The 22,877-nt window shown below is 61.0% G+C and overlaps 9 protein-coding genes across 9 annotated transcripts in view; all 9 read left to right on the top strand.

Annotated features, from left to right (window-relative positions):
• Positions 1-701, top strand: part of LSCM1_05239 (uncharacterized protein) — a gene marked incomplete at both ends in the record, with an annotated part of 3,054 nt that extends 2,353 nt beyond the window's left edge. The window contains one exon of the mRNA XM_067322712.1: positions 1-701. This exon is cut by the window's left edge and continues 2,353 nt beyond it. Within this exon, the coding sequence (XP_067178077.1) occupies positions 1-701 (701 nt within the window).
• A 1,604-nt stretch (positions 702-2,305) lies between these two features.
• On the top strand, positions 2,306-6,847 carry LSCM1_05238 (uncharacterized protein; the record flags this gene model as incomplete). Its single annotated transcript, XM_067322711.1, has 1 exon — positions 2,306-6,847. One exon carries the CDS (start codon positions 2,306-2,308, stop codon positions 6,845-6,847), a length of 4,542 nt encoding a protein of 1,513 aa, XP_067178076.1.
• Positions 6,848-8,176: 1,329 nt separating this feature from the next.
• Positions 8,177-9,067, top strand: LSCM1_05237 (uncharacterized protein; the record flags this gene model as incomplete). Its single annotated transcript, XM_067322710.1, has 1 exon — positions 8,177-9,067. One exon carries the CDS (start codon positions 8,177-8,179, stop codon positions 9,065-9,067), a length of 891 nt encoding a protein of 296 aa, XP_067178075.1.
• Positions 9,068-10,433: 1,366 nt separating this feature from the next.
• On the top strand, positions 10,434-10,736 carry LSCM1_05236 (uncharacterized protein; the record flags this gene model as incomplete). Its single annotated transcript, XM_067322709.1, has 1 exon — positions 10,434-10,736. The coding sequence occupies one exon, from the start codon at positions 10,434-10,436 to the stop codon at positions 10,734-10,736; it is 303 nt and encodes a 100-aa protein (XP_067178074.1).
• A 939-nt stretch (positions 10,737-11,675) lies between these two features.
• LSCM1_05235 (uncharacterized protein) lies at positions 11,676-12,281 on the top strand (the record flags this gene model as incomplete). The annotated part of the gene is made up of 1 exon (XM_067322708.1): positions 11,676-12,281. The coding sequence occupies one exon, from the start codon at positions 11,676-11,678 to the stop codon at positions 12,279-12,281; it is 606 nt and encodes a 201-aa protein (XP_067178073.1).
• A 1,317-nt stretch (positions 12,282-13,598) lies between these two features.
• On the top strand, positions 13,599-16,130 carry LSCM1_05234 (uncharacterized protein; the record flags this gene model as incomplete). The annotated part of the gene is made up of 1 exon (XM_067322707.1): positions 13,599-16,130. The coding sequence occupies one exon, from the start codon at positions 13,599-13,601 to the stop codon at positions 16,128-16,130; it is 2,532 nt and encodes an 843-aa protein (XP_067178072.1).
• A 989-nt stretch (positions 16,131-17,119) lies between these two features.
• LSCM1_05233 (uncharacterized protein) lies at positions 17,120-17,659 on the top strand (the record flags this gene model as incomplete). Its single annotated transcript, XM_067322706.1, has 1 exon — positions 17,120-17,659. The coding sequence occupies one exon, from the start codon at positions 17,120-17,122 to the stop codon at positions 17,657-17,659; it is 540 nt and encodes a 179-aa protein (XP_067178071.1).
• Positions 17,660-18,910: 1,251 nt separating this feature from the next.
• Positions 18,911-19,285, top strand: LSCM1_05232 (uncharacterized protein; the record flags this gene model as incomplete). Its single annotated transcript, XM_067322705.1, has 1 exon — positions 18,911-19,285. One exon carries the CDS (start codon positions 18,911-18,913, stop codon positions 19,283-19,285), a length of 375 nt encoding a protein of 124 aa, XP_067178070.1.
• An 810-nt stretch (positions 19,286-20,095) lies between these two features.
• Positions 20,096-22,351, top strand: LSCM1_05231 (uncharacterized protein; the record flags this gene model as incomplete). The annotated part of the gene is made up of 1 exon (XM_067322704.1): positions 20,096-22,351. One exon carries the CDS (start codon positions 20,096-20,098, stop codon positions 22,349-22,351), a length of 2,256 nt encoding a protein of 751 aa, XP_067178069.1.
• Between the last annotated feature and the right edge of the window lie 526 nt (positions 22,352-22,877).

The following is a 22,877-nucleotide window of genomic DNA, read 5'->3' as shown; positions in this document are numbered from 1 at the left end:
CTTCGGAGTCGGTGTGGTCAGCGGAAGCGCACACGGAGAAGATATGGGCCTTGGCGGTCGAGGAGCGCGCCTCCTCGGGCGAGACGGTCTTTTACTCCGGCGCCGCTGACGGGGTTTTCATCGCGACGGAGGACTACACCGCCGAGGAGGTGGCCCGCCTTACGGAGGAGCGGCATGACATGATTCTGCAGGAGCAGGCGCTTGCCAATGCTCTTCGCAAGGGCGCGTTCTCAGAGGCTTTCATGCTGGCCCTGCGACTGAGTCATCCGCGCCACCTCCGCCAGGTGCTTGTTCGATGGTGTGCCAAGGACACGCGCCAGTGCGAGCACACACTTCGTGGGGAGCTCCTGCCGAGCCTTGACACGGAGCAGATGACACGGCTACTGCAGTATACGCGAGAGTGGATTACGAACAGCCGTCACTGCATGGTGGCTACTCTGGTCCTTTACGTATTAATCTCTTCACGCCACTTTGAGGCAGTCGCGCAGCTGCCGTCGATGGCATCGCTGATTGAGCCGCTGCTTGCCTACACGCGTAAGCACAGCCAGCGCCAGCACGACCTTCTTCGACGCACCTACTACATCGACTATGTGATCCGCGGCCTTACCCCGAACGTCCTGACGTCGCTCCCCCCATTTGTGCATCGAGATGATGGCCGAGCTGAGGAGTCGCCACTAGCAAAGCGGGTACGCGCCGAGTGAGCGCACGGCAGGGTCTAGGGGAGAGCGTGGTTGGGAGCGAGAATGAAGGTGTCAATGTGCGGCGCAGGTGGCAGCCCTTTGCAGGGGCCCCCACGTGTTGCACTGCCCCCTACTTTTCAGGGGCCTCTCCCTCCCCATCGCATCGCCGGTCGTGTTTCAGTCTGTCGTTGTGCGTTTGTGCATGCGCGCTCGCGTTCCGCGTCGCGGGCCAGTTGATGCCATCCACGCATCATGTGCGTGCGACCATCTTTTCTCTCTGTGAAAGTGTGGGGAGAAGTGCGGCGGGCGACGAGTCATGGGCCCTGTTGTGAAGGCTCACGTGACGAATAAGTAAGAGAGAGGCCGCGACTCTGTAATGAGTGGTCCTTCATTCTCCGTCTCTCCGCTCTCTCTCTCTCTGTGGGGTCGCTGTCCCGCTGCGGTTGACGTGTAATGACCGAGTGGGTGATTCGTACAAGCAACCCATTCGCGTGCCCGCAACGGCGTTGATCTGCTCATCCGCATGCGCAGCGACAGGGCCATAGAGAGCGCGAAGGGGAGGGACTGCAGTGGTCTGCAGAGGGGAGCGCATAACCGCTTAGCGGCTAAACATGCACATTGTAAGCACAACGACCAAACGAAAAAGAGTCAGCGCCATCAAATGACGTCGGCAGTGGCAGCGGACGAGAAGGAGCGGACGTCTCGCCTAATGCGCACGTCTGACTTGAAATTGGGCGCCAACAGCGGATCAACAAGCGATGGGCCATCACTCCCGATTTGCTTCACACGCTCACTTGCACACACGCGCACACTGCGCCACTGCCACCTTTCAATAGAGGCACCTTCTTCTACTTGGGCAGTCTCAGCGCGTGCTTGTGTGTCATCTTGGCGGCGTCGCTATGCGGCATGCCGAGCGTAAACGCATTTCTAGACTCATACACTCTTTCAGGCGGATCTTCTCTCCATTTCACATGCTCTTCATCTCTCGCCTTGTGTCGCTGGTGGTCGGCGAGCGCGCAAGCTGATGCGCACGGTTGTTTACACGCAGTAGCACTTATCCGTACGCGCATACACACACACACACACAAGACAGCAGGAGCGCATTGCACATTGCGCAGGCACTCCAACGGACAGGAAGCCCTCCCCCCTCCCTACCTCTGCCCTTCCATTGACACAAAGGGTGCAGAGAAGGGGAGGGGTACCAGCTGATGGAGGTAGGCCCATTACAGCCTCTCCGACCCCCCTTTTTCTCTCCCTCTTCCTCCCTCACTCCCTGTCGCCCCCCCTCCACACTCACATATACATACGCCCACAGGCGCCCCTACTCCATTGGCCATCGAACACAACGGCTGCTGAAGCATATCTCCCCCCCACAAGCCCCCAACTCCTCTCTGTTCCTTTCGCTTCCTTTCTGGTGAGGACACCGGAGATCATCGAGCGCGACCTCCCCTTTCGCCCCCCTCCCCCTCTGGTGGCCTTGACTCCTCCTCTCCACTCATAGATGGTGTATCTCTACGGGTCTCTGGTGCTGCAACTGCCAGTCCGCCCCTTCTTCGCCCCCCTCTCCCAGCCACACACACATATACATAAACACACACACACACAGACACACGCACGCAGCAGGAATGACATCCGACGGCGTCGTGTCCCTGGCGCAGCGCATGCTGTCCCTGGAGGACATTATTCGGCAGCAGGAGCTAACCATCGGTGCAGTGCTGCAGCGACTGCGGGACGTAGAGCAGTACGCCGCGGCTGAGTCCCGCAGCCGCGAGCAGACTCAGCAGCACTTGTATGCACTCCTCGAGGAACGAGGCGGCAGCACCTCGGAGGTTGTCCATCGCATCCAGGCAGCTGTGGAGAGCCACAGCGAGCGCCTTAGTGCGCTGCAGGCCGAGGTCCAAGGGCAGGGCGCGGCACTGCGTGATGTGAACGACAAACATGATGCGGCGCTACGTGGAATGGAGCAGCGCCTTCAGGCTGAGGTCAGTGGGGCGCACCACCGCGCGCTAACCGGCGAGACCGCGTCTGCCGAGGCAATACGCACTCTCCAAGCGCAGCTGCAGAGCATGGCGAGCGCGGCGCAGGCCATCGAGACGCGCAGTCATGACGACTTCCTCGCCCTGCAGCAGCAAATGAACGCCGAGATTGCCGCGCTGCGCCAGCGAAGCGACAACCTTGAGAGCGCCATGCGCGATGCGCTTCGTGACGTGCACGGGTCTCTCTCCGACGATGTGCGAAGGGCCGCCGCTCAGCAGCGTGGTGATATGGACGGCGCAGTGGAGCGCATCAAGCAGGAGCTCGCAGCCCTCGATCAGCGTATGCGCATTGACATGAATCAGCTACATAGTGCGGAGCAGACGGACATCAGTGACCTGCGGCGGCGCATCGGCGACTTGGAGTCTAGTTTGCGGGCGTCCATCCAGTCTGCCGCGAACGGGCTCGCGAACGAGATGGCGCGGGTGGTGCAGCACACTCAGGTGCAGGACAAGCGGCAGGCAACAGCGCACCAGGCAATCCTGCAAGAGCTTGCCAAGCACGACTCTCAGATCGAGACGGTGGACCTGAACTGGCGCGGGAGTGTCACCGACCTCAGCGCGAAGATCGGCGAGGATGTGGCTGCGGCGCAACAGCGTTCTGCCGCGAGAGATCAAGCGTTGCAGTCAGAGGTCAGCGCTGTGCAGGACCGCTTCGTTGCAACGACAGACTCGCTGCGCCGTGATTTAACGGCATTGGCTAGTTCTGTGCAGGAGAATAGTGTGAAGCCGATGCAGGAGGTGCAAAGCGCATTGGGCGTACAGGAGCAGCGCCTGGGCCGCATCGCAGATGACTGCGCCTCCATGCAAGAATACCTGAAGACGTTCGCTGCCCATGTGGACGATGATGTGGCGCAGTTAAAGCAAGTGACGGAAGCTGCGGTACGAGCCGCCCATGCCGACATGCTGGAGCGCCTGCAACAGACCTCAGCATCCGTCATGACGAGCCCATACTCAGAAATGCTCCACACAGAGGTGAATCGCGGCTTGGCAAAGCTGTGGGACGACGCCAAGAGCGTTTTCGTAGCGCAGCGCAGCTTCAGTGAAGTTCAAACACAGTTGTCGACGTTGGAGAGCGCCGTGCGCGTGGAGCTCTGTGCGCTGGCGGAGCATAGCAAGGACGTCTGGCGGTCCCTAGAGGAGCTTCGCGCTGCGCATCTTCGTGCGACCCAGCAGCCAACCATGGCAGCCCCTGCCACCAGGTCCCCCTCGCGAGCACCTCAGAAGCAAGACCCAGCGGTGGCCATAGAGTTCCACAAGACGGCGACAAGGCAGCCGGCCACCGCAGCTACCGCCGCCACTGCGGGTCCCTCGTCGTCCACCTTAGCAAAGGTACCACGCGCCACCTCAGACACCGCAACGGTGGAGGAGATCGACCGGGACGACGATGAGCAGAATGAGCGTCCGGGGCAGCATGAGGAGGACATCAAAGGGCTGCGGGCCTCCTTGCAGCCACTGCGCACTTCGCAAGCGCCGGGGTTCAGCAACTGCGCGAACTTGATCCACGCTGGCAGCACGTCCATAGCGAACGATGCAGCGGCCGCAGCCACGGCTACGCGGTTCGAGGACGCGTCAAGGGAAGCCAACGCAGCTGCGCTAGAGGCAGCGGAGAGCGCCAGAACAGCCAGAATAGCGCAGGAGGAGAGCGTGCGCGTCGTCGGTGAAGTGCGTCTTGCACTGGAGAGAGTTGATGTTCTTGAAGGGGCGCTCCAAAAGCACTTGAAACAGCTGCGGGCCATGCGAGCAGCTGCAGCACCTGCTCAGCAAGACCAACCGCCGCCACCGTCGCCGAGGTCGCCGCTGGTGGAGAGCGGCAAAGCTCTGGCAACCCTATCCGAGACGAAGGTCCCGCGCTCCTCTTCGGCGTCCCTGGCAGCTCTCACCGCGAGGGAGGCAGAGAGGGAGCACCGCGTTGGCGACACCACCGCGCTCGTCAAACACCCCAACACGCCGGACCAGCTGAGGGCCCACCGCAGCCTTCGTGTGGAGGCTCTGACGGCACGGGAGGCGGACGTCGTGGAGGTCCCCGGAAGCTCAACTGGTGAGGTGTTCCTTTTGCGTCAGGACAGGACAGATTGCAGGTTGCCAGCGCGGGTGCAAGTGCGGCCAGCAACGACGGGTGCCAGAACGATCCCGAGGAAGTCGGCGACCTCGTCGGACGCGCTCCTGGAAGCAGCGCCGGTAGAGAGCGCCTTGTCAAAGTCCTCCCCTTCTCGTGGGTCCAATTTGGCTGAGGTACTGCTGCCCACCTATCAGTTCGTGCGCAAGCGCGAATTTACGAGCTTCAAAGACTTCATCAAGCGCGAGATCGACAGCGTTTGGGCGGAGGTGATGAAGGTGCGTCGTGCTGGCGGCTTGTCCAAGGAGGAACTGCTGCTGTACATGAGCCAGAACAAGGAGCAGATGCTGAGTACTGTGCTCAAGATCATACAGCAGCAGGAGGAGGAGATGCTCGGCGTGCTGTCCAGCATAAAGGCCCAGCTTACTGAGGTCCAGCGCAGCCCTGACTTGGTGCGCGAGATTCGTGTGTTTCCTATTGATAGCGGCCAGCACCTGGAAGGGTTTGTACGCTCCCTTTCAAGCAACTTGAAAGCCGCACCGCTCGCAGCGAAGCCGGCGCCTCCGTCAACTGCGACCATTGCCGCTGAACCGCTGCAGGGTAGGGCGCAGAAGGCGCTCTCGCGATCAGCCACCCAAAGACCTGCGACGCCGCGCGCACAAGCGTCCAACGCGGCAATCACGGCGCCGTCTGGGCAGTTGCTGCTCCTGACGCCGCGCTGCAACCGAAGTGTGGTCGACTCGGGACTCTCTAGTGAATGCTCTTCAGTGCCGCTTCAGCCACAGCTCATTCCACCGATCGTGCGGCGCGGTGTCAGCCCGCCCAGGCTCCGCCCAGAGCAGCAGGAGGTCTTGTACGTGAGCATTGACGAGATGGGCTCACCAAAGCTCAGCAGCTCCCCTCACTGCGAGGTATCGCACTACTCGGCAGCGAGGGGGGCATCCTGGGAAGGCCAGCAAAGCCTACAAACGCACACCAAGGACGTTTTGGGGGATCCGAAGGCTGCGGCTCCCGCACCGCACCTGCTCGAGCCGACAAACCTCACGTCAAAGCACCATCCTGCCGGAATGCCTTCGACGTCAGTGCCGCTGCATGAGGACAAGCACTCGCCCTCCACCTCAGTACTCATTTCGGCGGCGCGTCCGCCGTCCCTTGGTAGCTTGCGTTCCGCTGCTAGCGCTGGCACCGGCACCAAGGAGGGTCGTGAACCTGGCAGCGACGCCTCCTCGCACATGGATCGCACTGCGCCAGCGCCGCACCCGCTGCGGAGCTGCAGCAAGTTGTCGGCTGACGGCTGCCACAGCCTTGAGGAGAAGCGATACTTGAAAGAATCGAAGTCCCCGCGCAACCCCACAGGCAGCTCTTATCATCTCAACCCGCTGCACGAGATCGAAGCAAGCGATTTTTCGCCGCCCACTGAGCCGACAGTGCGTCTCCAGGCAACTTCGACAGCTGCGCCCTCTCCCGTGGTGGGTGCACGCGCAGGGGACCGCGGGCGGCCGCTCCTCGAGGAGGACTCGAGGCAGCCGGCCGTACACGTGCCACCGTCCTCAGACGCGGCTCTTGACAAGTGCCTGTCCGTAAAGACTAGCGAAGGGAGCGATATCTATTTCCAGTCGGTCGAGAGCACGCGGCCGCCGCGCAGCTGTGTGCGGCGTCGGCCTGCTGGCGCCGGCGACACTGTTCCCGCTCGTCAGGGTGCGTCACCCTCGTCTGCAAGCGAGCTAGGGCACCTCTACAAGCTCCCGTCTCCGATATCGGGCAAGCTCCGCGCGCACTCGCCGCCGTTCTCTTCACCGATGCTGGAGCCTCCGCAGCGCGACCGCTGGCCGGCGCCAGACCAAGGCAACACCTCAGTTAAAATCGACCCAGACTGTTCCAGCGATATCATTCATTTGGGGCCGTGCGCGGGGCCCGCTGGTGATGACCCCGGCGACCGGAGCCGTTCCTCGGAGGAGACGCCGTCGAATGTCTTCGCGGTGCGCGTTCTTGACAGCTCCATCTGCCGAGTCGATGACGCGAGCAGGGAGGGACACTCGTCGGGCATGGGCATCCATCTATATCGTGAGCTCTAAGGGTGGAGCTGGCCGCGCCTCGTTCGCTGCTGGTCTTCTCGCTTGGGAGAGGAGGGCAATGACGCGCGGTGGCGTGCACGGTGGCGTGCGCCTCTTGTCTGGGCTTAACGACGCTCCGCATCCGTCCAACAAACACGTCTACATATACCCAGTGTGCCACCAAGCGCTCCGTTGCAGAATTTGCCGTCTCAAGCTACCCTGTGCTATACATACTAGCAACGCCTGCTAGCGCATCTGTGCCTGTATCTCCGTGTGGCGGCGGACTTCTCCGCCCTCTGATTGTCCAAGCGGTCAGCCTACATGTATGCGAGTGCAAGTGTGTGCATGGGTTGGCAGAAGAAGAGGCGCGTGCGTATGTGTGTGTGGGGGGGAGGGAGGGGGCGGGCGGTGGGCACAACTATGTGAAACGAGAATAGGCTCGTTGGAATGAGAGGCTGTCTTTGGCCTCACCTCCTTTCGGTGTTTTACGATGCCCTCTGTGCCCCACTTCCCTTCCCCAACCGCATCATGTGCCCCCTCCTCGGAAGCGAAGGCTACGCGCTTCTTTAGTTTACCCGTCGCACCTCTTCCCTGGCCTGGATTGCCGCTAGCCCCTTCCGTTCCCTCTCTCCCTCCCTTCAAGCACGAATCCGCAGCAGATCAAGCCGCCTTTCGCCATCGTCTACGTTAGCGCCTTCGCACCAAACGAGGCTGGCCGTGGTTGCGCATTTCACACCCCCACTCAACTCTCGCGAGAGTGCCGCCTGGCACGGCGTGAGTTTCGGGCCGCCCTTGCGCTTGTCGGTCGGTCGGTCCGTCTCTCTTTCTCTCTCTCTGTCGTTACACGCTGAGGCAACGAAACGCAGCATTTGGCCACCATTTCCACGCGTGGCTGTCTCTGGAGAAGGGGTCATGGGTGGGACCGCCTACTGACCTGCCGCAGAGGATCGCTTTGGTCACTCAATTCAGAGGGTGCCACTGCGCCTCATTCGCCAGCGCTCACCCGCATGGCTGCCCTATGGGGTGTGCAAGAGCGGCCTCGCGCAGGGTTTTGAGGGAGGGCCTTTTTTTTTGCATGGCTTCTCTCGGCGTCACCGCTATGCGAGCCCTCTCGGCCTCACTCTTCTCGCCTCTCTCTTCTCTATGGGTGGCTCTGCCATCTGACATCTGCCCCCTCCCCCCACGCACGCACGCACTCCGTATCGCCGCCACGTGCTGCGGGTTACTTTGAGTGGCGAGCGTGCTCACCGCCCCTTTTCCACCCAAAGAAGTGACTACAAACGTGATCCGCTCGCCCCTGGACGGCCCGGGCATCCACAAGAGGTGCAGAGCCGAGCACCGTCATAAAAGATGGCGCGCAACAAGAAAAAGTCGAGGGCGACGACGCACGCCCAGTCTTGCAGTGATGAAGAGCGTGAGGAGGACCACGACACGGCACCCACGACGATGCCAGCCGCCGACGCTGAGGGTGGCGAGGGTGGTACGGGTGTATCGGCTGCTGCTGAATGCGCCGCAGCCACGTTCAGACAGCACAGCGATCGCGGCTCGGAGCGTGGCAGCGACAGCGACAGCGACGATCGCAAGAAAAGGAAAAAAGAGTACAGGGGCAACCGCCTCAAGAAGCTCGACAGCCAGCTGAAGAAAAACAAGGGCAAGGGCGCGAACGAGGACGGCAAGGCAGAGGAAGCGGTGGCGGAGGGGGACGGGGAGGGCGAGCCGCTCCTTGTGACGCGTCAGAAGGCGGTGGAGGTGCTCTACTGCCCCATCTGCACTTTCCCGGCGGAGATGTGCGAGTTCAGTGGCGTGATGGAGAAATGTCGGCCGTGGCTACAAGAGCATGCGGCAGATCTCGCTGACGCAGAGGAGCGCGGCCGCCGACGCCGCATCTTGACGGAGAAAGACCGCCTCGAGGCATTGCTGGAAGGGCGCGGCATTAAGAAGGCACTCGAGCGTATTGTCGTGCTAGATGTGGAGAAGCGCACTGGGCGGCGCATGATCACCTCTGTTTTCGGGATGGATCTCTTCGGCTTCAACCTGAAGGATGTGTCGAGGGAATGGCGCAAGCGCTTCTCCTGCGGCGCCGGCGTGCGTGCGGCAGAGGAAGGTAAGCACCAGGACTGCATCGACATTCAGGGCAACCTGGTGGATCAGCTGGCGGAGATGCTCGTGACCAAGTACGCGATCCCGAAGGAGTCGGTATACATTATGGAGGGTAAGAAGAGGGTGCCCTACCTGTATTAGTGCGACGGGCACTGCTGTCGCTGATCTCTTTGCGCTTTAGTCATATACGCCTGCGAAGGGTGGCGAGCCTCCTCGGAGTGGAATGCAGCAGCGTAAGCAAGGCGGGCAGCGAGGCAGCGGCTGCTGATAAGAGTGGCGAGAGACGTATGAGGGGTCGGGCGAGGCGACTTCGGGGACTGCCCCCTTCAGCGCAAGGACACGTGTACTCCATAATCCTTCTGTCTAAAACACTGGGCCTTGGCGAAGTCGTACACAGATGTGTCATCGCTGTCGCTGCTGCGCGCGGGTGTGCTGGTTACATCGGCGCTTCCCAACCTTTGGGATGCGGTGCAAGCTCTCCCACCTCCAGGCCTTACCCTCAGCTGTGCCCCTGTGCGACGCACCGGCGAAGGTGCGTCGCGGGAGTTTCGGTGAGGTGCAGCCTGGCATCTGTCGCGGTGTCCCTCTCGTTCTCTCTGCGTTCGCACGCTCGAGTGTGTGACGACAAAGTGTGCGGTGCTGGCCTCAGGGAGTATTCCAAACAAGGAAATCTAGAAGAGGGTGGCGAAGCAACTGCTGCGCCATCAGCATTAATAGCGATTTCGCAAGCAAAGAGCAATACACCTCCTTGTGTTGCCTCAGGCCCAACAACATGCAGCTGGACTCCACGATACCGCTCGCCTTTGAGCTTGCGTTTGTGTGCTTCAGTGCGCGTCGCCGTACGCCTGTGCATCGATGTTGTCCTTTCCTAGCGTTGCCCCCTCTGACTCGTCTTAAGCGCCTGCTTCTTCTGCGGTGCGCGTGTCGTCGTCACTGAACCATTGTTGAGCCACCACAGGTGGCTGTGCGGGTGTTTGCTCAACGGCGTACGGTTGTCACGTTTGCTGCGCTGAAAACGGCGTAAGGGGCGCGCAACTCTTTCTGTCCCTGTCGGGAAGATATTGTACCCACACTGTCAACAGCCATGCACGCCGTGTTGGATTTCTGCCAAGACGTGCACCGAGGGGCTCCGTTAGCTGAGCCTCTTTCCAGCTGGTCGGACCTTCCCCATCCAGTGATGTCGTCCCCTTGACTTCTCACGCGCATGCTGCCCCCCTCCCTCCCCTCTCCTCTTCTTCCTCCTCCCATCTTTCATCCCCTCCCCCCACCTCTTGTCACAGCATCGCCGTGGATGGGCACTTTCGGCTTGCCGCTGCCCTTTTCCTCAGGCCAAAAAAACGCACAGCGCAGTCTGCTGAGCACCGCAGTCGCAGAGGAGCCCGCATCCGAGAATTTCTGTTTGCAGTCAGCACCCTCGCAGTCCTCGCAGTTCCCTCCCTTGAAGGGGAGAGCGGCCGCTTCACCGGACCGCCGTGCGTGCAGGAAGGTGCGCGACCCACATTGCACCATGCAGAGACTCCTCAAGAACTTTCTCTACAAGACCCTCGTCTTGGAGGGGTCAAATACGCCTCTGGTGAAGCGCGCAGCAGAAAAGGCTGCTCGTATGGAGCGCGACTTCGCTGCCGAAAAGCTCGGGCTATGGCTTGGCGCCGCTGTTCGTGAGGTCTCTAACGACATCAGCTCCAGCTACAAGACCCTCCGCACATACCTCAGCCGTGACGCAGCACAGCAGCCCCAGACGCCATCCTCAACAGCGAGGGAGCACGTGGGGACGGCCGGCGGAGGGTCTACACCCTCTCAAGGGCGGTAAGGCTAGCCAACCCCGCGCACCCACTCCTACAGCGGAGCACTTGTTGACTTCTTTCACGGATGTTGGCTCCTTCGCCACACACTCACGCGGCACCCATAGCGGCGTCGCGCCCTCCGCACCTTGCAGAGGTCTCTCTCTCTGGTGCTCGCCTTTGCCTTTTTTTTATTGCGTTGGCGCTGCCGTTTCTGTCTACGAGGCCCGGCGAGAGCCGTGACGGCGGAGAGGCGTCTGCACCTCTCCGCCTCCCCGTTCATCTTTTATGTGGCGCGGCACGCACCCGTCGAGAAGGGCGCAGCGCTGCCGGGCGAGGTAGGGAGAACTCGAGTAAACAGCCCGGCGACCTCCTTCCCATATGTTGAGTTTGGTGCCAAGAGGAAAGCGGCTCCCTCTCCCTTCTGCGGCTCACCTCGTCTGTGTTGCGTTGTGTTTGCGTGTACGCGCACAGGTCTTGGGCCCATACGTGCGTTTGAGGAGGTGGTGGTGGTGGGCGGGTGCGTAGACACCGGCACCTATGCCTGATCACATCTCCACGAGGAAAGTACCAGTACGACCCGATAAAAAAAACGACGGAGAAGGCGAGCGCGGTCCGCCCGCCCTCTCTCTCTGTCTTCGTCCCTCCATCCGTCGTTCGCGCCTTTTTTTTTCAACTCTCACCTCCTGCCGCACTTCACTCTTGCCGCTCAGCGCGTGGGAAATGTGCCCGTCCGTCCGTCTGTCTGTATGTGCGTGTGACGTTGCAGACTGACCTGAAATCCGAGCGCCGTGATGGGGCTAATCGTATCGCCTTCCTGGTGCAGCGGCTGGAGGGGTCGACCAGTACGTGCGTTTCGTGAGGGTCCAAATGGATGGGTCTTCCCACACAGGCGCTGTATCGTTGCTCTTGCTCCCATCTCATCGCCTCATTCTCTCCTCTCCCCCTTCTCGTCAGCGTTTGAGAAGATGGGCGCATTAGACGGCGCCGCATATGTTGCCGAGGTGCAACAGGCAGCGACAGTGGCAGATGCGCTTTCGGCGGTGCAGTCGAGCCTCGAGGACACCTCTGTTTTCTTTTACGGGGCCATCCTCAGTGCGTTCCACGCGTACGTGGGTCGAGAAAAAGCGGCGGCCGTACCGGCGGACACGTCAGACACGCTTGCCCTGCTTAGGCTGCTAGCCTTCAACACTGTGGCGGACGTTGATGCGGCATCTGATGGTGTCAAGTCCCTCATCGCCCAGCACCCGTGCCTGATGACAAAGCTACAGCTGCTTTCGCTGCTGACGTTGTGTAGCCAGCGCTCGCTCACCCCGGAGGGCATGTGCCTCTCTTACAGCGACGTCGAGCAGGCGCTTGGAATACACGGCACAGTATCAGTGCAGCGCACAGTGCTGCATGCGGTGCAACAGCGATTGTGTGTGGCCCGGCTCGACGAGCGACAGCGACAGATGCGTGTGTACTCCTACGAGAGCCGAAACGTAACGCCCGAGGACTTGGTGCGGCTTGAAGAGCGGGTGGTGCAGTGGATTGACTACGCCGAGGCACACCTGCGTGATATCCAGCCAAGCTAAGCGCATTGCGCACCTGAGGCTTGACGAATTGGTAATGATCCCACCTTCACATTCAGTTTTCATTCCTCCACACACACGCACAATGGAATGCGCAGAAACGTGCAGGAAGGAGGTTGGGGGTGTGCCTGTGTGCGGGCGAGGGCCGTAATGGCTTCATCTTCTCTGTCCCCGCCTCTGTCTCTGTCACGCAAGTACGTGCCAGTGTTTCAGTACACCTGCGCTGGCCACTCCCTGCCCTCCATCCACACTTTCCGACTTCAATGGACGTGCCCCTGCGCACCAAGCTCACAGAGGTGCGCCGCGCGACGCCCCTCCCCGCCTCTCTCTTCCTCTTTTTTGTGGGGCCATGCGCCACTTTCGTGTTCACCTGTCATCGATATTTTTTGCGGTCGTGCACGTGTGCGCTTTGATTTCGGCCTCCTCTCTCTGCGTCGTCGGTTGTTCGACGTCTTCTATTGATGCTTCTCTGTTTCTCTGTCGCGCGCCCGACTGTTTCCACACGGTGCGCCCTTCCTTTTTTTTTTGGGAGGGAGGAGGAGCCGAAGAACGTGAGATTTTTGCGTGGAGATGGCGCGGCGAGTGCAGCGTGAGGTGTGCCCCCCCTCCCATTTCTCCACGACTCTGCCACAGCTGGCTACCGCACACCTACGCAGTAGCACGCGCCAAGTTCCAGGAGGTGGAAGCGAAGGTCTGTAACGAGAAGATATACAGGAAAGGTAAACGAGTGTGCGCTTTACCTTTTCTCTCTTTCTCTCTTTGCTTTAACGCCGAGGACGGGCGCCGACTCGCCCTCCGTGCTGCTTCACGGTGAGGTCCATCTCGCATTCGTGCCAGTGAGGAGGTGCTCCATACTTCTCCCTGCCAACTTAACGGCTCTCTTACGCCCCGCCCCGGCGCGGCTCTGCAAGATGGTTGCCGTCCTCTTTCTCCATTTTCACCTATGAACCTCTCTTATCGACTTGCGTCTCGTTCGTGATTGGATTCTCTTTGGGGCTGTGCCGGCTTACGTGTGCCCGTGTGGCCGCGGCGTCTTCCCCCCGCCTATAAGGTGTGCAGCACTGGCGCCAATACGCTTTGCGTGTCTGCGAACGTTTTTTTTACACCTGCGTGTACCTCATCTCCTCCTCTTCACATTTGCAGCCGTATGCACAGCAGCAGCAGCAACACACACACACACACAGTCGACTCTCACAAGGAGAGTTTGTGGCGCAGGCGTATGCGGGACTGCTGTTCTTTTTTTGTTGCGTGTGTAAAGCCATCTTCTTCCCTGCTTCATCTTGGAGGCCCTCTTTTATAACGTGCGGTGCGCCTTTGGCCATGCCAACAGCAACATCGAGCTGTCCGTCGGCGCAGGGTGCTGCCACCGGCTCTTCCGTTGTTCCCACGTCTGCATCGCCGGCAGCTCTACTCGCCGTGGAGGATGAGACTGCGACGTACGCGAGCGCTGTGTTGCAGCTTCCGCCAACGGTGCCGGAGCTGATTCAGTGCCTGGAGCAACAACACGAGCGATGCGTGCAGCTGACGCGCTGCCTCGAGCGCGTGCAGATGGAGTCAGCTCTACTGGTGGCGAGCCGCAACGGAACATCGGCCGAGGGCTGCTTACAATCCCTATTGGCTGCCGCCGCAGATGGGGCCGCCAAATCGAGCTCCCCATGCACGGAAGGCTCTCTTGCAGTCCCGATACCGTCGTCACCACCACCTTCCTCTTCCCCAGCCCGGCCGACTGCAGTCGTGAGCTCGGCCCGCGCCACTTGCGGCGAAGTCGTGCGTGGAGCAACTCTGACAGGCAAGGTGGTCAACTCGGTCGGCGCCGCTCCAACGACCGCCACGGCCGTGCGCGCAGTCGTTGTGGCGGCCGACCCGTCGGCGGTGACGCCAGGCTGCGCGCCGGCAACTGCGATCTCACCAGAAGAACTTGCGGAGCTGCGTGTTCGGGTCGTAGCATTGGAGACGACGCAGCAGTTGTTGACTAACACACAGAGTGAGCTGAGGGCCACCCAGGGCGCCTTGTCCATGGAGAGGGAGCGGCTTGAGGCTGCCCTGAGAGATCTCGCCCAGCTTCGTCAGGAGGCCCTCGCAGAAGCCAACAAGGACTCCCCGTCGCTGCCAGAAGCGACTGATGCGCCAGCCTCTCTGGCGCATCAGCTCGCAGAGATGCAGACGCGCATGGCAGAGCGAGAGACCGAGGCGCGAGCGGCACGCCTGCGATGCGAAAGCGCTGTGTATGCACTGACACAGCTGCAGGAGACGATGTCCAAAATGACACGCGAGAAGTCGTTCTTGGAGGAGAAAATCACGCATCTCGAGGGCCAGCTGCAGCGCCTGCTGACCAGCTCGATGGAAGCCGCGGCGAACCCGGCACCGCAACCTGCGCCCTCTGCACCGCGGCTCTCAGCGAGCGAGGCATACCAGAAGGAGGCGCTGGAAAAGCAAGTCAACGACCTGCGCGCGATGGCTGACAAGCTGGCACGCGATGCAAAGAGGCAGACGGCACGGCGTGCAAAGGCCGAGGAGGTAGCACTGGCTCTCCGGAAGGAGAACACGGAGCTGAAGGCGTCAGCGCTGATGTACCGGCGGCAGGTGAACGAGAGTGAGCTCGAGCGGGAGCTGGCGATCTCACGCAAGGAGGAAGATGAGCGACTCCGGCAGCTTGAGCGTGATGCAAATCGCCTGCGCAGCGCCCTGCGCGATCGAACCGATCAGTATCAGCACGAAAAGGCGGAGTGGGAGCGGCAGCTGCTCACTTTCTCACGGCAGCTGCGAGTGCACGAAGCTGCGGCGAAGCAGCTGCTGAAGCGCATGCTTGCCTACCAGGTTCGAGAGGTGGTGTGGCAACAGTGCCTACACGTTTGCGCCCAACGGGGTCATGGGTGCGCTGCTACGGCGACCACGTCGTCAAGGGTACGCTCCAACCACATGGAGGGGCCAGCCCCAACAACCGCTGCGGCCGCATCGTCGTCGTCGTTGTCGCACTGCGAGGACGCCGCTGACGAGATCGTTCGTGCCGCTTTACCGTCGTCCTTGGCGCCCTCCACCTCGGTCTTCGGGGCCGCCGCTGACACAGCCCAGCTTGTGGACCGCCAGCGGCAGCTGGACGAGCTCAAGCACACCTTCGAGCGACGCCTCGCGTTGGCGGAGGCGCAGCACAAGGCTGAAACGCAGCAGTTGCTGGCCCTGAATAAGGAGCTGCGCCAGGCTCTGGCGGTGTCGCAGGAAGTGCTGCACCAGAAAGCGAAGCTGCTGGAAGCGGCACAGAGCCGGCTGGCACCATCCGCAGCCGCGCAGATGGGAAGCACTCCTGCCCCACCGACAACGGCGACACAGAGGTCGTCTCTCTCAGGCGTCTTGCGAGATGCGTCGATGTCTTGGGGGTCTCGCTCAGACGGTGAAGGTGGACCTGCCGACACGTCCGCCGATGTCTTCGACAACAGCAACCAGCTCGCGTTGACCCATATTTCCACTACGGAGCCTCCGCGGCAGGTCACGGATATCGAGCGGCGCTACAACCCCGAGCGCATGACTACCTGGGAGGCCGTGCAGGTGGAGAACGAGGCACTGCTGGACCGGCTGACCACGATGCAGGAGGAGAAGTGGAAGCTGACGACCATCATCGAGGACTTGCAGCGACAGTGCAGCGCTCTGAGGGGCGAGCTCAAACGAAATGCCTCGGCCATGAAACAGCTCTTGGCGGCTGGCGTGGTAACCCCTGCGGCGGTGTCCCGTGGCGGTGACGAGGGGCGACTACGCTCGCTGCAGTGTCTTCTCCAAGAGACGCTGCAGGCGAAGCTCGAGCTCGAGGAGAGGCTGCAGGAGGCCCACACGGCGATTTCGGTGAGGAGCCGGCAGTGAGAAAAGCGCCGTTGCTTGTTTTGGTGGCGTGCGAAGTGATGAGCGGTGGTGAAGTGCGTGCGGATGTGTATGGCAGTGGAGGGCCTCGGCCGCGCACTGGAGAAAAAACGTGCTTCGCGCCCCCCCTTCCCCCTCCCCCCACACGCACACACACACGCACACACGCACGTCCTTCCCGGGCTCTTACTTTGCCTCACCGTCTCTCTCACTCACGCGTGTGACTGTCTTCTACCCCAGTGTCACTCTTCCTTCTTCTCGTTGACTCTCTGGGCCGCTGTCTGATCCGTGTGCGTGTTCTGCTCGCTGTGCTTTTCTGCTGCCCAATTTTTTTGTTTGCTCGCGGCTCTACCAACTCGTTGCGCTTCTCGGTGGTGCTGCATGCATGCAAACAGGCACCCACGCACAGAGACGCATAGGTGCAGAAAGATGAAGGTGAACTCGAGGTTATTCAGTCCCTCAAGCCAGAGTGTGGGCAGGTCTGTGAACCCCCTACGGGAGCATGCGCACGCGCGATGTGGATAGGAGCTGTGCGCTTGAGTGGTGCTTCTTACATTGTGTCCGTCTGCTCTTGTTAATCAGGCAGAAAGATGAAGCTATCACAGACGGCAGTGGTGTGCCGCTGGCAGCAGTGTTGCCGTCAGCGATTGGGCTGATGGATGTGCCCCACGCTTCTTCTCGTTCGGGTCCTTGCTTGGCTAGACGTTCTTCGTCGCCGGGAGCGACTGCGTGCCCCCCTCTACGCCCCCCTTCTCGCTCGCCTCTCTCTCACTGGCGCCAACGATGATGCCTCTACGACCCCCCTCAGCGTCGCCTTTCCCGCATTCGCTCCGCCCTCCTCCCTCACCGCACACCCCTACCGCGGCGAGCAGCACCTGCACTCCCTCAGCCCACATTGTTACTATCATAGCAGAGAGGTGCACGAACGGTTCTCAGCAAGAGCGATTCTTGTGGTCGTGTTTTATCTTCGCCTGGCCGCGTCTCTGCAGCTCATGTCCTCCAGCAGCAGCATTAACGTGGCGGACATGATGTCCAAAGCAGTGACGAGTTCTGGCGACTTCTACAGGGGGCGTAACGGGGTGCAGGGCATTCAAGACCGGAAAGACGCCATTCGGCAGAAGCGCCGCGAGCAGAAAGACACGCTGTCTCAATGGTACGGCATGAAGAAGAAGCCGCTGAGCGCGGACCAAGAACAAGAGATGGAGCTGCTCGCGTACCGCAACTTTGTGGACCCCGAACATCAGCATCAGGCGCCCAAGAAGAGAACGGCCGATTTGGGGGAGAGCGGGTTCGCCGAGTTTGGGTACTTCGCCGATGCGGGGCGCAACAAGCGCCGGCGCTACCGATCCTTTGCAGATGAGTGGATCGAGGAAAATCCGCAGTTTGAGGAAGTGGTTGCCAAGCGCATTCAGCGCAACACCACGGCGAATAGAAAGGCAAAGGCGGCGGCAGCCAAGAAGGCGGCGGCGGAGGCGTCGAAGGCGCAGGAGAGGCGCACCTCGAAGCGCACCTTCCGGCGTAACTCCTTCTAATGCCTCCAGGAGTGAAGGGGGAGTTGGGAGGCATAAGAAGCAACACCAACACCATACCCCCCCTCCCCACACACACATAAACACGCAGATCTAAAATGGATGCATGCGACCTCTTTGCAATGGCCGAGCCTGATGCTTCTCTACGTGTCGGTAGCGTTGCCGCCGCCTGCTTGCCCATCGTGCGACATCGACTTGGGTGGCCCTCTGCCACGCTTATGCGGATGCATGGCAACTGCATGAGCTGCGTTACGCGAAAAGGGCACCCGCCATACTGGACTTTGCTCGGCAGAATAGGCATCTATCCACAGCTGCGGCGGTTCTTATGTCTTTTATCTGTCTGAGGCGCTCAGGACAGCTGCGCAACGTCTTCGTGTTCGCCTCTCCGCTTGACATGAGCCCGTGGTGAAGAAGCGGTCCCTTCGTGGAACTCTGCGGAGGAATGGGAGGGGCGGGGGAGGAGGTGCCGCTCTGCCGTGCACGTCTGCGCTTCTCCCCCCTTTCCCCATTCCTTGTTTCCCCACTCTCTGCGTGCGGAGTGGTCGGCACTGCCTCGACTGCTCTTCTCCTTTCCTCGACAGGGAAAAAGTGGATGCGCGTGCGGGCGCGACGGGGCTGTCGCAGCCTTCCCTCCCTTCCCCTTCCTCACGGAGGCTTTTTTTTACCTTCGCTTCTCGTCTCTCGTCTCTGAGCCTCGTCAGTGTTTGACTGTGTAACGGAAAACTTTGGCATCGACGCCGAGAAAACGAGCAGCGTGGAGTGTGCGTTCAGCGGCGCTGCATGCGCGGCATTCACCCCTCTGAAATGCAGAGGCAACGGAGAGTGGTGGTGGTGACGACAGAGAGTCGAAACAGGCCGCACACAGTTTTGCGTTCTTTGCGTAGCTTCCACTTATTCCTCTTCGCTTCTCCCTCCTCAACTCTTCATCGTGGCCGCGCGGCACGGTCACCTGGCGGCACCCATTCCTTTCTTTCCCTTCGCGTTTCTGTAAAAATGGAAAGCACACATACACACACACATACACACAGCGGCAGACATCTGTGCCTGTGCCCACTTCCACGTGTGCGCTGTCACGCCGGCAACCCAATTTGACTGGCACAACGGCGCGTACCTTTTCCCTCCTCCTCACCACGCACGCAGCGGTGTCGCACACACCGTTATCTCTGAGTTGTTGTCTGACCGTGTATTCGTCGAAGAACACCGCCACGGTGCGGTTCTACGCGAAGCCAAGAAGGGCATCAGTAGGTGTCTACAATGTCTCGTGCGAATGTCTTTGGGCCCAACTCGCTGTACTCCTTCACCAAGTTTGGGGCTCTAAACCGTAACAATGGCGTGGTGCTGAGCAAGCGCATGAAAGACACCTTCCGGCTGGAGAACCAGAAGCATATGCGCAAGGACCTGGACCGCGAGCGGCGCTACCGCCTGTGTAAACGGTGTGGCATCACGTCTGTTACGGTGAACTTCGATCGGGTCCCCTCCGCTCGTGTAGGCCTGTGGGGTCGGTGTGTCGATGATAAAGACTACACCCACCACCGCTTTGCCGAGCTGTCACAGCGCGAGTATGAGCAGCTGCGTGACTGGCCACTCGAAAAGCGGCTGAACTGGTGGCGACATGAAGGCAATGAGTAATGGCGTAGCCAATGATCGACACGAGGGCCCATCCACGGCCAGCGTCTTCGGTGGACTCTTCGTGAGAAAGAGGTGATTGGGCTGTGTCAATGCATCCGTCTAGAGTCGACGCCCTTCTTCCGCCACTAAGCTTTTCATGCTTCGCGTCTTTGCCCGAAGGTGTGCCTCTCGTACGCACGCACACACACACACACACTTACACACGCACACACATGTGCCGTCAGCTACGCAAACAAAGCAGTGGAAGCAAGTGAAAATAGAGCCGCGCTGGACAGCTCCGAGATCCCCCCTCTCGCCACCCCCTCCCCCTTACGCGCATTCATTGTCGTCTCGGCGCCTTCAGAGGTGCGCTGATGTACCCCCCCCAACAGCGCAGAAGTCCTTATTGCTGCGGCGAAGCTGAGGGCGAGCTCAGAGGCGCTCGCTAGTCGTCCTCACACTTACCCAGCTGTACTCTCATCTCCGTTGGCGCTCCTCTCTGACCTTCTTTCTGTTTGCGCGTGTGGGTGCGCATACGCGGCGCTGGTGCCATTGACAGCACCCCATCAGCCCATCTGCTGCACAGGTTGATGAGTCAGCACGGCCTTCCTCTTTTTGCCTTCATCGAAGTCCATTCAAACCCTTTCTTGCCTTCGCCGCTGCGCCACATCGATACTTCACCATCGAAGGCATCACGCCGGGCGGAGAGCGGCGAACTTGTGCGCTCGCAGACACGTGCGCAATCTCCGGCTCTCCGGCTTCCTCCCCCGGCGCTTCCCGTCAGAAAAAAAGGTGTGTGCTTTCCCTCACATCAACGGAGGGGGTGCCGCCATGGAGCAGCTCTATATGGCGGTGCCGGTGCCCTCCTCCGGAGACGATGAGGACACGCAGGAGGGATGGCGCTTGGACGTTAGCGCGCACTGCAGTGGCGCCAGCTCAGGGTCCCGCAGCTGCACTAACAGCGCCGACACCTCATCAGCTGCGCCGTCAGCCACGCCTGGTGAGACTCCCGAGGATGACGAGGACTCGTTTGGGAGGAGCTGTTATGCGGCACATCATCGGCGGAGTCGGCGACCAGGTGAGAGCCACAGGGCCTTTACAGCGTCTAACTCACCAACGGAGCTATATCTGTTTCTTGTGCAACTGCTGCGCGTCTCAGAGGATCTCCGCAGCAGATTGGAGCGCATCGCATCCAAAACGGCTGTCTCCCTTGAGGCTGTCTCACAACACTCGCAGGCGTCGCACAGCAGAGCTGACGGTCGGGGTTATCACGCTTTCAGGGATAGGGCTCGCGGAGGAGGAAAGGGGGCCGCCTTGGCTGGGCACCAAGGCATCGCAAAGCTCCGGCGTCGACTCAGCAAGGAGACGACTCATGTGCAGCGCGCGGTGGAGGGGCTCAGCGCTGCTGGGTGCACCGGTGTGCCGGGGTCTGGCTCATCCGACTCACTCGCCATTCCACCTGCAATCTTCGAGGCGGCGGTGACGTGCGCGCAGTGCAACTCGTTGTCCCACTACGAGTGCATTGTGACGTGCCTCGAGCGCGAGAGTGACGTCACGGGGGTGTACGTGCCGGTGAGTCGTTATGTCGGGCCGCCGCAGCATGTACCTCGGGGTTCTGCGAACGGGGCAGGCGCCGTGCAGGAGCCTTTCTCCAGGAAGGACATGCGTCTAGAGGTGGATGTCATCTCGAGCAACGGGCACCGCTGGATCAAGGTCAAGACGGCTACCGCGCGCAATCTTGAGCTGGAGGCGGCTGCGTTGGAGGTGAATGGTTCCACCGCCTTCACGGACATGCTCCTGGGCCTGGTTGAGGGCTCCCGGCGGGCGTGCCTGCCGCACCGGCGTGCCGTTCAGGTGGCCGTCGTGCTGCTCTATCGGCCACCGCCTCTGCTGGAAAAGTTTTTCGCGGCGCACAGAATCGTTTGGGCAGCGCTGCCGGCATTTCAAGTCGTTACGGTGCCACGCTGGGAGACTCGAGCGCGACAGCCATTTGCAGCACCCACTCCGAGCGCCGCCACGTGGCTTCCACCGCTGGCGCCGTCTCCTAGCTTTATTTGCCTCGATACTACCGCGCTGGTCACACTCTGCTCCCAGAGCTGCTACGCAGATTACTTACCCTACAGCGTGCGGATGGAGCGGCTGGCATCGTTTCACGTATTGCAAGAGCAGCAGCGGAAAGAGGCCGAGGAGTGCCGTGCCGTTGTCGCGGTTTTGGAGCCGGTGCTGCGTTCTTACACTGCCTGGTACACCAAAGATGCGCTCGAGCAGAAGATGCGACGGGCGCTTTTGTGCTCGCGGGATACCGTGGGGGCCGAGACACCGTCGGCGTCAGCGGTCGAAAAGCGCGCTCAGGTGGTTCCTCTCGCGCTCATCCTGTCGACAGAGCTTGACTGGCTCGATTTGCTCGAGAGGGACAGCCGACAGCCGCCCGCCGACAGTGGGGGCGCAGACACGTGTCGCGGCACCGCAGCCGCCCCTACAACCGCTACGGCACCCTCTCCAGAACTGCCTTTTGAGGAGTCGAGCCTTCTGAGGGAGTACAGCGGGCGCTTGGAGAGAGGTGCCGCGTCGTCATCGCTCTCGTTGCAGGAGCGGCCCAACTGGATCATAGCTGATGTGACGTACAAAGAGTTTAAGTGGATCCTTGAGACCATTGCGGGACCGCAAGAAGTCGCGCGCGCTGCGCGTCTGCTGCGCCTCGTGAGTGTGGTGGACACATCGTTTCTGCGGGACAGCATGCTCGGCAGAGGCGGTGGCGAGGACAGCCATGCCACGCCGCGTGGCAGTGGAGAGGATGCGGGTAGATCGCACGCCTTCCTCTCGCCGATGCTGCCGCCTCTGTTCACGTTCGTCGAGAACCTTCGGCTCAGCGGCAAAGTCTCTGGACGCAACAAAATGGTCTTCGGCCTCGCCGACGCCGTCGACGCGGTCATGGTCACCTCAAATGAGCAGCTGTGCTGCGCTGCTCGTGAGCAGGGCATACACGTGGAGGCGTGCTTTCACCCGTCACGCTCACTGACGGAGCTGAAGATGTACGGGCTTCTGCGGCGTCACGGCCCTGGCAAGCCTCCAGCTGTCACCTTCTAGCCCGTGGGGCGCGGAAGCGAGGAGGGCTTGCAAGGTCGGTGGGCTGGGGCGGATTGCAGCAGTGAGCGCAGAGGCGATTGGCCGGGGTGAGTGCTCCTTTTTGTCTCGCTCTCTCTCGAGAGAGCGCTTCCCCTCCTCTCTTGCACGGCTTTTACTGTGCTGCACGTGCCATTATCGCGCGGCATCGCTTCACACACCGTTCTCAGATCACGAAGACACCAAGAGCTCACACACACACACACATTCACTCACTCTTTTTCTAACACGCTCACAGTTGCGGCGAGGCCCTAGCGCTCATCGACGGATACGCGTGAGATACTCTCCGCGAACCGTTTCCCGTCGCCATGGGGTGGGGATGCGCACACCCATACACGCACCTAAGCGCCTGTGCAGGTATGTAGGCGTGCGGTAGCGTCTGTGCCTCATCGACCGTCGCGGGGGGCGGCATTGAAAACAAACGAACTAATGGAGTGCGTTGTCGGCACGGCTGCCGCGCTCGCCCACGTGGCCCGGGCTGCCTGGACGC

The sequence above is a fragment of the Leishmania martiniquensis genome, chromosome 25 (assembly GCF_017916325.1).
Source record: "Leishmania martiniquensis isolate LSCM1 chromosome 25, whole genome shotgun sequence".
Lineage (NCBI taxonomy): Eukaryota > Euglenozoa > Kinetoplastea > Trypanosomatida > Trypanosomatidae > Leishmania > Leishmania martiniquensis.
Note: the sequence above shows the minus strand (reverse complement) of the source record. Positions and strands in the feature narration are given on the sequence as shown.